The 12,215-nt window shown below is 41.5% G+C and overlaps 1 protein-coding gene across 14 annotated transcripts in view; it reads left to right on the top strand.

Moving 5' to 3' along the window:
* Positions 1-12,215, top strand: part of SGIP1 (SH3GL interacting endocytic adaptor 1) — a 265,833-nt gene that overhangs the window by 121,711 nt on the left and 131,907 nt on the right. For 8 of the 14 annotated variants that reach the window (XM_045291785.1, XM_045291797.1, XM_045291795.1 and 5 more), the window contains 3 exons: positions 3,632-3,656; positions 6,478-6,555; positions 10,088-10,144. In XM_045291785.1, the coding sequence (XP_045147720.1) occupies positions 3,632-3,656; positions 6,478-6,555; positions 10,088-10,144 (160 nt within the window). The remainder of the gene's footprint in view (positions 1-3,631; positions 3,657-6,477; positions 6,556-10,087; positions 10,145-12,215) is intronic. The other 6 variants (XM_045291799.1, XM_045291796.1, XM_045291791.1 and 3 more) reach the window with 1 other exon arrangement.

Genomic DNA, 12,215 nt, shown 5'->3' with positions numbered 1-12,215 from the left:
ATGAACTGCTCTCTAATTGGGCAGAAGGTAATCACAGATATAAAAGGATTGAGAAAATGCTGTAGCCATTTGCTCTCCCTTCAGCTTTAGGTAGCGCTTTTGTTAAACAGGGATCATTGAAACCTTGTTGATGGAAACTGTTTTCAGGGCTGTTGCAACTGGTTCAGGGTTGCTAAGCAACCTTCTGGGCTAAACTCCAGCACCAACTCCAGCTGATTAAACCTCCAGAGATAAAGAGTGGGGTTAGGACCAGAGAGCTTCCTGATTTGATCATCATTACAGTGGCTGCTAAACAGAGGAAGGGAGACAGCCTGTGCTAACTGGCAGGTGTTGTGTCGGTACTTTTATATGCACTGATAGCCCTTACAGGTGTCAAACTGTCTCACAAGACTCGTAGTAACACCTCAATTTTAGAGATGAGAAATCAATACCAAGAGAAGTTAACAACTCATTGAAGACTACACAGAAAATAGAACTTCGAGCCAGTATTGCAGTTCAGAATACAATACCTGTGTTTTTTCACCCAGAATGAAAGTGTAGGTGGGCAAAATTATAGCCCAGGCAAATAGGAGGGGAAAAGAGGAAAGACGATGTTCTAAGAGTTAGTAGCAACTTTTTAAAAATAAAGAGACAAAACTTCCGAGGTAAATAATTAATTTTAAATTACAAGTTATATATAATGGGTACGCTATTAAGAAAAAAGTTAATGAACTATCAAATTCCATGAGAGAGAGAGTTATGAAATGAATTTAGAACACATGTCCAAGGGCCTACTGCTGCTAAAATCTCCTCACTACCTGCTAAAATCTCCTCACTACCTAGTCCAGGTCAGATTATATGAGGAGGCTTTGAAAGATTCATGGGAAAATTCTATTATCTTTTCATCCCACTCTTCCACGACTTTCTTGAGGTCTCCTTGTAGAATCATTTTTATTTTAGGTGGCCCTTCATGATGTTTTAACAATTGTGAGGATGGGGCCAGGTGAGAGAGCATTTTGTTGTGTTGTATACAGGTGGCCTTCTGGCACCTAACAACAACATATGAGAGAAACTATTCCAGACTCGCTATTTGTAGTAACCAATTTAATCTGCTCACAACCCTTCTGGATACATAAAGCGTCAAAAAACTCATGGAAAAATGGAATGAAAAGACAATGGATTTTGTTCATGTACTCTTTGAAGTCTCCCTGCTACTTTATAGCTGAGGAAACAGCTGCACAAAAGTGCTTTATGCACGTGCCCTTGTGTCTGGACTAGCTGTGGGCGGCAGCACAGCCATGCTAGGCTCCAGACCCTTCTAGTGTCCACGTCTATGGGTAGCTACCCCAGAGGCACTCCCATAAGGACTGTGTCCCTGACTAGAACCCACCCCAAAGTGGCTGGAATTCTACCTCATTTGAACTCCCTTAATAAGGCTTGAAATCCTAGTAAAAAGTCCTTATTTTTTACCTCATATAGAGGTAAAAAGGCAAGGTGGTTTTGATGAATGCATGTTAGTATCGATCCTCTCTGCTTTCTACCGACCAGCACCAATGATGACAATGAGACCCCACTGGATTCACCTAACCTATCTCATGCGCTCTCTGAGGTCCTGTCCCCTAGGTCTGTCCCCTGATCCTAGTCCAGCAACTAGCTCAGGACAACCACTCGATATTTGTAGAACGAGCTGCGCCTCTTCTATCAGCTGGAACATTTGCCAATCTTCTCTAAGGAACGGCGCTGGTGCAGTGTTATTCATTGCGCCTGCAAACCACAAGGTTAGCAGTTTGAACCCCACAGCCACTCTGCCGCTTAAAGGTTTATAGCCCTGCAAACCCTATTGGGCAGTCCACTCTGTCTTATAAGGTCTCCAGGAGTTGAAATTGACTCAATAGCAGTAAGTTTGGGATGTTTTAGAGAAGATATCTTTAAAAATTTTTAATTTCAATGATCTGGCAATGTACAAAATTTCTGCCGACTTTATGGTCTTTCCATTTGGGAGCCTCTGCTTGTACCTCCTGCTGTTAGCACCGATGCAGACACCCACCTTAGTCTCTTACTGTGTATCCTAAGAAATTCAGTCCAATCACATGTTTATAACCCAAGATGCTTATGCTGTTAATTTTGGAAGTAATGTTGATAGGAAAAGAGGATCACAGCTTGGAGGCCAAGATGTGTCTCACCTCCGCGTTTCCCATTCTCTCGCTCTCGATAGATTGATAGATGATACGCAGAGGGACAGAAAGGAACCATGTGTGTAGATTCTCTCACTTACCCCAACTCCGTGAAGCACTGAAGGATTTCCTTAGCTGGACTCACCTTCTAAAGAACCAAACCGAAAAACCAAACTCATGGCCAACATGTCAACTCTGACACATGGCAACCCTAAAGGACAGGTAGAGCCACCCCTGGGGGTTCCCAAAACTGTAACTCCAGCAGAACCAGATAGAAAGCCTCATCTTCCTGCAGAGAAGCAGCTGGTGACTTTGAACTGCTGACCTTTTAGTGAGCAGCCTAACTCGTGACCACTCCACCACAAGGAGCAGTTCCAGTCAAATTCCTCGTGACCCCATGGTCCACTCAACACTTACAGACAATATAAGGGGGTCTTATTCTGCTCTCCAGGCTAATAGAATAATTTTTCTAACTCTTCATAGATTGGATGAAGTATGAAGTCCTAAAGATATAGTGGCTAACCTCTCTTGTCTCCCTTCCCCAAGATCAATGAACTCAGTTTCCCTTTATAACAACAATTACCCCTCTCCAATATTGCTATGAATTTTAGTGGGGTTGCAAATGGAGTTTTTTATTCCCAGTCAAGAGAAACCATGATAGGAGAACAAAATTTACAATAAACTCGTTTGAGTACTTCCTGTGTGAATGGCACTGTGCGAAGTCCATCTAGATCGCTTTGTTTAAACAGCCTTAGGCAAGTTAACTAACTTGTTCAAGGTCACAGAGCTACTGAGCAATAGAGTCTGGATACTCAGTACCCCTTATTCAAAAGCCTTGCAGTTTAGTGCCACCATAGATTTTCACCAGCAACGTAAACATTTAGCAAGACAGAGCTTTCCATTTCCTGCTTGCATACGATCAGAAGAGACATTAGATCCATAAATATGAAAGTACAGATCTTCCCAGGACATTGAGAAATACAAACAGAAGCTTCTGAAAGAGATCCAAGAACATGCTCGAGGAGAGCCACTCAGTTTGCGTGCCTTCGGGTAGTTTTATGGGAGGCAGATAAGCCAGGACAGGCTCTTGAATGAGCTCCCCCTTTCCATCGTGAGCCAAGGCCTTGGCCCAGCAACTTGTGCTTTCTGTTAACTCTCACCCTCCCACAAACATACCCATACCCCACCTGCAAGCTGACTCTCAACCAATTGGGTTTGTGTTTTCGTTCGTCCGGTTTCTATGGGAGCGGGGAGGATAGGTCAGATATTAAGGGAAGTATAGTTAATGGTTCCGACCACTCTATCTTGAGGCCCCTACTTCCATAAAGAGATGCAGTTTCAGAAACCCACGGGGGCTGTTCTACTCTCTCCCACGGGGTTGGAATTGACCCGATGGCAGTGAGTTAAGTCTTGTAGTGTAGTCTACACAGCAAAAATAATTCAGCTTTCTAATAGCCACTAATTTCTTTTTATTACAGGGGCTCACCAGACAGAGATGGAATTGTAAGTATTTAAATGATCATTTTTAGTAGGATTACACCTGGGCATATGCTTTAAAACAAGAAAGCCCACTTTTCTTCTGCAGGTGAAAAATCGCTCGAATGACTTAGACTGCTTGCGATTGAAATGTGCTGTAGTAATTGCATGGGAAATCAGCGCAGTGTGGGTCAAATTAGACTTGGGTATTGCATTCACCTAAAACCCTGCCCCAGAATAAGCAAGCCAACAAATCATCTACATTGAGTCAAAAGCCAGGCAGTTCATGCAAGGGCTGCTTCCATCAACGGTGATTTCATTTGGGTTTAACAATGTAAAAGCTCATTTTGTGGGGAGGTTTGTTCTCCACCAGAGAACAGAGTCATAATGGGTCTGAGCGCCGATAAAATTGGAAGACGCCTTCCCCTTTTATAATTGAGCTGCAGACCCAAGTTCTTTATTAAATTCCCAAGTTAGAGAATGGTCTGGAAACCGCTGACGGCCGAGTGTACAGCCTGAAGGAAGAGCGCGTGTCCACTGGGTTTCACTTCAACAGCCGTGCCGACTCCTCACTGGTTGCCAGACTTCTTGCCTTTGCCCCAAGAAGTCTGTGGAGCCCGGGCTGGGGGTTATCTGAGTTGCGGTTCTGGGAGTCTGCACCCACTACTAAAATGACTTCCTTCAAATCTAAATCAGATGCCTATTCAGAAGGTTCAAAAGAACAGCTGTGACTGACAAAAAAGAAAGGAAAAAAAAAGGTAGGGGTGGGGGCAGCTCACAGAAGGCTCATTGGGCTGGAATGGGAACTAAAATAAGCGTGGAGGTTAAAAATATTTTCTGAGACATCACCCTTTATTACATTATACCTTGATGGGGTGTTCATTGCTGCTCTAGCCGGGGCTTTTCGTCCACACTTGACCTAAGGTTCTAAGCACTGGGGTGCCTTTTGCGTTCATGTTGCGAAATGTTGATAGACTGAAATTCATCAGACATTGGGTAACACTGTAATCAAGGCTCTATTCAGCAGGGGCAAAAAGAGACCCAGAAGACCCAGTTTCTCCTCACCTCTTGCTTCTGGCTCAGAGCCCTCTCCTTAACTCTGTCTCAGGTACTCTCTCTTCCGTGTCTTCTCTCTGCTTCTGTCTTGGTCCCTCCCTGGGTTCTCTTGTCGCCTCCATTCTGACCTGTGCATTCTCTGCTTTCTATCCCCGCTGCTTCCAGACTGATTGCTGTTTACTGCGTCTCTCCCTCTATCGCCCTCTGTCTTGCCCATCTTTTCCTTCTCTGAATCCTCTCCCCACCCTGTTCCTTGTCTCCAAGGCCTCATTGTAGCCGCTTTGATCTCCTGAGGACCACAAGTCCAAATCTCTGGGTAGAATAGGTGCCACAGTGCCTGGTCCAAAACGAACACAGAGCAGGCAAGCAGGTGCACTGGCTGCCTGAATGACGCCCACAGCAACCCACGGGGCTCACCCATCCTCCACGTACCAGCTCCCTGAATCCGACTCTTCAGAGCGTCGAAAGTCCTATGTTAGCAGTTCTGCCCTCTCGTCATTTAATTGGCAGTGCCATAAATATCACTAGTCATGATGACTTGAGAAATGTTAACTCTGATTTCCCAGGAAAGAACACAGACCTGTTCTGAAGCAGATGGCATTCAAAATAGGGCATGTTCTCAGAATCAGAGTGCTACCATTTGGAAATTTTCCCCATTTGTTTATACCCCATTTGCCATTTTTGCCAAGTTCTGAGAACTCCTTACCCTTCTATCGGAGTGTCAGTTGCCTTCCATCCTTAACGATGTCAACCTGAATTTCTTTGAAACTCAGGCTGATTTCTCTAAGGCCGTGTGTTTGTGGGCCTACATCACGTTTGTGTGTGCTGTATTTAACTGCCAAATGGTTTTCCTCTGTACATTGAGAGTTGAAATGTACGGTATGCCTGGTATGGGGCCACAGACTACCAATGGTGGTTCACTCGCCTGTTGTCCACAAACCACGTGGTAAACACAGAGCTCAGACAGCAGCCCTGGTACCCTGATGTTTTATTTAATTGCAGTCTCTCGAAACACAGTCAAGCCCTTCTCTAGGGATAATGCTTTTGATATTTTCAGAGACTTCTCAGAAGGGCTGCATGCCTTGCAGTTGGCTTGCCTTGCACACTGCTGGCTGGGTGCACCCATCCTGGTAGAGCTAATTTTCCTCTGTCTGAGACATCAGCTGTATGCAATATTGCCTTCTAGCCCAGACAAACATTTGTTTCTGTGCAAAGTCAAGCATGACCTTCTGTAAGCACTTCAGATTTCTATCCAAGATTGGGAGCCTTGTGGTCCCAGCCATTGCCGTGAGGGACCCATTTTGCTCCTCCTGCACAGGAGTGCAGGAAAGGGTACAAAGAAGGGGGGCTGTCAGCCACATGTGTTATATGTATTGGGGTCCCTCAAGAAAACCTTGTTTCAGGAATGGTAGAGCTAGACCTTCCCACTTAGCTTAGAAACATAACTGTTTCATTTGGTCTTTTCTGATGTGTCTTGGTGTCTGTTGTCTGCCTATAAATGAAGTGTTGGCTGAGTGAGGAACAGATTCGCGTGGTCCCATTAGCCTGGGGTGCATCTTCCTCCTCCTCCCTTCTTCTCCTGGCCTAGCCAAGACGGCCTGCTGAATAGAGCCTCATTATAGGCCCCAAAGTCCGCTCTGCTTCCGAGATCCTGCCAAGATTGGTAGGCCCTCCAATTTGGCCTAGAAATTGTTTCTTCTGTGATGTGTTTGCTGACTCCGTGTGACTCTTTATATGTGTCTCAAAGAACAGGCAGACCTTTAACAACTCTTTTCTACATTAAAACAATCAGTTCCAGCAGCCCAGCCCACATGAGCCACCCTACCATAGCAAAACAGAGTGTGCACGGGAAGGAGGAAAAAAAGTCTCGGTAAGGAAACAGATTTTAGTTCAAAATTTCCGAGGGGTTGTAGAAACAGTGACTCAAATCCCACAGTGAAATTTGGAGGAAAGAGAAAATAGCTTTATTTACCCCATTTCAGAAGACGTTTTAGATATCCCAAAAGACTTATTGAACAATATCTGGAGTCAATTTTTATACTACTCATATAGCCTATCGATATCTCACTGTTCTTTTAGAAAGAATTATTAAGCATGAAAAAAATGTGTGCATCCTAGGAAAAGGACCATAACTCAAATCTTAAAAAGAATCTGCTATATATTAAGAAGTATTTAGCTATGAGCCATCATCACCTTACAAATGGAATCGTAGTTTGCTAGGTTAAGCACTATCTATCGTAACATCAGGAACCTGCAGACCTTGGTCTGTGGGAACCAGTACTCTTGATCAAAGGATGCCGAGTCAAGGAGGCCAATCCCAATTCAGTCTGTGCAGACGTCTATGGGTGTGTGCGCCATCCATTATGGTAGCCGCATGTGGCTATTTAAATTGAATGGAAACTTAATTCTTCAGTCACACGTGTCACATTGAAAATACTAAATAGCCACTCATGAATATTGGCACTATATTAAAACATATTTAGAATATTTCCAGTTCTATTGGACAATGCTGTTATATCTCATTATTTACAGTGTGAGTTACACCTTCCTCAGTAACAAAGATAGAGTATAGACATAGTATATCCTTTGTCTCTACTACTTCTCATTCAAGGTTTGCTCTGTGGTCATGAGCTAATCTTGGGAAGTGGGAGTATTGGCAATGAAAATTTCAAGCTTTGATAGAAATAAATTGAACACAGTTGCCATTATATTAATACTTTAGCCTATCATAGCCTCCGAGGACACCTAATTAAACCTAACCAAAGTAAAATATCACTTAAAACAAGATGATCACTACTGTGGGTCTTGATTATCTTTAAATAGCAATCATGTTATTTAGGTTATAAAATTACTTATGCTAAGTGTAGAACTTTAATGAAAAAGTATAACTATTCATAATTCCAATTCCAAGAGAATTGTTGTTGAGAAGCCGGCAGTGTTTTCACCGTTCAGGCTGGTCTTTACGTGCCTCTTGTTTATGCTCTTCCTTGCTTGTTCAAAGTCTTTCCATTTGAAAATAAATAAAACCATTCCCTTACCTTTACCACTTATATGTGCTGTTCTTTGCTTAACTGGCCAAATTGTGAGAATCTGTGGGGGGTGAGGGGTGTATCTGTGGCATGTGTGTGTGTGTGTGTGTGTGTGTGTGTGAATCTGTGTGTGTGTGTGTGTGTGTGTGTGTGTGTTGAGGTTTGAGCTGAAGAATTCCTGGCAGGCTGTGGCTTAGCTTTAACCTGGCAATTGGCACAATGTATTTTTAAGAGTCCACTGGAATAAATGAAGTCCAGTTACTAATTTATCTAATAAAGCCATGCATGCATGTGTTTGTGTGTGTGTGTTGCACATCTGCCCAAAATAATCTATTGTATTAATCTGTTGTTTGGGTTTAGCATTTTTAAATGTTCTATTTTAACAAAAAAATTATAGATTTTTATCTTCACTCCAATCCTTCATGAGTTTCCATGGAAACTAGAATTTTTGCACTCATCCAGATTTAGAAAATTCAGACTATTTTTTTCTCTAGTGTTGTATCTGTTATCAGAAATATATATATATATACATATATATATATATGAAGTTGTTCAGCTAAACAAATATATAAACTGCTTTAGTTTTGAAGGGCTGTGGTTTGGATTATGAAGATGAGATTATCATGGAAGCAAACTATATGATTGGAAAATGTTGAACTCAGTAATAGACCAAATCTCTTTGATATTTGAATACCAATCTAAAAACCTTCTCTGTAGTGAGGTTTTATTAAAGAAATTAATAGATCTATTAACAGCAAAATTGTGTAACAGATAGTACACAAAATTCATAAGTTCAGTACTTTGGAATCAGCTTGGTTTATCTGATTTCCCATTATTTTAAATTAAAAGTTAACTGCCTATATTGAACTTATTTGTAACTTGTGCTTTTTAAGAAGGATTTAAGGTATTTTTTAAAGCCATATGAAGATAGATTGGTAAAGAATAATTCTTTTAATAGAAAGCATGCTTTCTCCCAGGGGAGAGAAGTGTGTCTTTGTCTATGTGGTTTTTGTCTGGTTGGTTGGCTGGTTGGGTTCTTACTAAGTAACTTATAGAGTGTATAGATGTAGAGTTGATGTGGCCATTTTCTAAAGCAACCTTGTCAAAATAAAAAGAATAATCACTTTTTTAATAATGTCAATTCTAATTGGATCAGGCCAAGGTGGGAAAGACCTGGGTGTCATGTCTCTAGATGCTACACAGAGGAACCATCGCAAAGCCCTTAAATTTGTAATGAGTGCGGTGTTGTCATATACAGGAGGAGAGAAGGCAAGAACACATCATCTATCCCTTGTGCACTATTTTGCCTTGCAAAGCTACTGTCAATTCCTAGAATGCCCAGTCAACATTTCATAAATGTTAGTCAATGATGATGATTATTCTGGGTTACCTCTAATCCGGTTGTCTTGTGATCTTAGATGCATTTATGAAAAGGTTACCTCTCCTACCTATTTGTTAAATTGGGTGTTAGCTATTCACATTGTAGTTCAAATGCCCTTTACTTGTAATTGCAGAATTAGAGTTCCTGTCCTCAAGCCTCTTGCCTCTATGTGCTGCTCTAAGCTAAACACGGCTCTGTGTGCGGAATGCAGTAATGTTGAACGACTTCTCATTACCAGTCTGATCTGTGTCTGTGTCCTTTGTCCTCAAAGCAGAGAGAATCTTAGTCATAGCTGTGTGGGTGATGCTTCATCCTTGTTCAAGTGTGTGTGGCCAGAGGCAGACATTGTACTAAATAATTCAGAGAGAATAGCGCCTGATATACTTCCAACCTGTAACAGTGTGTGTTTGTAGAGCCATAGTCCCCATGAGTGACTGACATCCACAATTAATCCCTAAATCCCATTTTAATAGTTTCATAAGAAAACCACTCAAAAAGAACACCAATACCATTTTTAATAACTAAGAGCTGAATTAACTAATTTGGAGATTATTTCCTGTATATTCTATTGAGGTTGGACCAAAGTCAGTATCCTAATAACTGAAGGAAGATCCGGGAGAGACATCGATGAATGCTCTTTCGATGTGTTGGAGCTAATGTAATAGAAAATCAACATGGAAGTCAAATGCTTCCTTTTCCCCCCAAGTATGGTTACATCACCTGATGGTATTAAATTCTAATTCTTCAGTGGTTCAATTAAATTTGATGCACTGATTGTTACCATCCCTCTTTTAGATCTCAGGTCTTTTGTGAAATGAGGATGTAAGTTCTTCCATGCAGGGTCCCGGTAGCTAACTCCACCATTCAGCTGCAACAATGTGCTTCCACAATAGTGTGGGATTCTGAGCGCTCTTGCTAAGAGTTAAATGTTCATTGTTCCCTGTTTTTATTTAGATATTTGCCTTCTAACTTTATTTTTCAATTTATTACAGAAGAAAAGCAATGGGGCACCAAATGGATTTTATGCAGAAATTGATTGGGAAAGATATGTGAGTATCAAAAGATTCTTTTTTTCTTTATTAAAAATGTCACAACTTAAAAGCAAGTTGAGGCATTCCTTTAATTACAAAGAGGATGTAGAAGGAAATGCACCGCTCTCCAATCTCATTCGGAACCAACCACCTGGCACATCGAAAGTGGTATGTAAGTTCAGTGGATGTATCTGTGGGACTGAGTTCACATGAGAGCTGTATGTCTCCTTGGGATCCATTGGAGCCCTGGTGATGTAAAAGTTAAGCACATGGCTGCAAACCATCAGCTGCTCCATGGAAGAAAAATGGGATCGTCTGCTCCCACAAAGAGGCACAGCCCTGGAAACTATCTGGGGCATTGCTACTTTATCCTATAGGGCCCTGATGAATTGGACTCAACCCTAGATTGTTAGCCTTGTTGCAAAGATTCAATAAACTAATTATTTGAAGACAGTCCAGAAGTCTGCCCAGTCTGTAGAACATGTCTTAAATTATGTCTGTTTCCGCCCTGGTTCCTTTTTCCTAAGTAGCTTTGAGAACCAAGGCAAGTCAATTAAGTTCTGTAGACCTCGGTTCATCACAATCATTGGAGCTTCCTAGTACAGGTTTTCCCCAGTCAATGGCAATCACTGTTGCTTCTCAGGGAGTGAGCATAGAGCCCAGCTGACACCTACACTCTCCTCATTCTTCCTCCAGAAACTGATTAGCATCATCACCATAAACGCCAACCACAGGACAGTCACAATTGCTGTTGAATTTCTATTCATTTAGAACTGATCATATTTCATCAAAGATAGTTTCTGTTGCATAGTAGATGCCCCACCTCACAGTTCCTCAAAATACCTATACACTCAGTCTTCAGGTGATTGTCCCACCTATACCTTTCCTTTCATAAAGGATAAGTTGATCTTAAAGCATCTACAGTTTGTTAATAAAATTCTTATTTTTCTAATAAAAAATACTGCCAATTACTGAATGCTCATTTTTTTGTCAAGCATAATATTAAAAGCTATTAAATCACCCCTAAAAATAAATATTATATTATTGCCATTTAGAGGAAAGAATCCCAAGGCTTCAAAATGTTAAATTACTCCTGCTTTCTATTCCTAGTAACCACTCCCCAAATAAGGATACAATTCTTTTGTCACCCTCACCTCCTCGGCCTCTTTGATAGCTGTTCCCCAATATCGCAATCTTTTGAGTATATTTAGCAGTTACTTTTCTTTGGATCTATGAAATCCTTTTCGATAGACTAAATCCAAATTATCTACAATGTTATATGCAACCTCCCAAGACCGATTCTCACATCCACTGAGTTGATTGTGACCCTATGGGACAGATTTTCTACCCATGGGACAGACAGGTAAACTGTCCCTGTTGGTTTCTGGAAGTATTTAAAGGAGCGGAAATCTTTGTCCTTCTCCCAGGAAGTAGACTGCTGGACCCGAGCAATTGACCTTGTATTTAGCAGTGCGACCCCACCAGATGCCGGGACTCCTTGTTACGGCAAACTCCAAGACAAATTCCCTGCCGGCAAGTCGACATCATTGATTCTAACTACAGGACAGGCTAGAACTGTCCCTGTGGCTTTTGAAGAATTTCTACTCTTTATGGGAGCAGAAAGCCTTGTCTTTCTCCAAAGGAGTGGCTGGTGGTTTTAAATTGCCGACCTTGTGGTTAGTAGCCCAAAGTGTAACCAAAGCATCATCAGGGCTCTTTGTTATAGCAAAGCTGCTAGATATTAAGAAATGGTGCTTTCTTGGCCAAAAAGTTATTCTTTTTGAACTAGAAAGATTTTTTTAAAGTATGTGGCATCTTATAAAACATAGGATAAATATAAATAACGTATAGGATAAATATAAAACAAATCAAATACTCCAAGCAAACAAGAAATTGGAAATTATTCACCCAATAAATACTACACACTAACTTCAATCTACCAGACAAACGTTAAGCTCTTGGGCTGCCCTGGGCCAAATACGGCGCTTACTTACATAGTCTCAGAAACTCTATAGGGCAATTCTGTTCTATAGGGTCACTATGAGTCAGAATAAACCTGGCAACAGTGGGTTGGTTTTGCTGGCAAGAT

Source organism: Echinops telfairi, unplaced genomic scaffold (genome assembly GCF_000313985.2).
Source record: "Echinops telfairi isolate 266 unplaced genomic scaffold, ASM31398v2 ScPeMD7_443;HRSCAF=831, whole genome shotgun sequence".
Classification (NCBI taxonomy): domain Eukaryota; kingdom Metazoa; phylum Chordata; class Mammalia; order Afrosoricida; family Tenrecidae; genus Echinops; species Echinops telfairi.
Note: the sequence above shows the minus strand (reverse complement) of the source record. Positions and strands in the feature narration are given on the sequence as shown.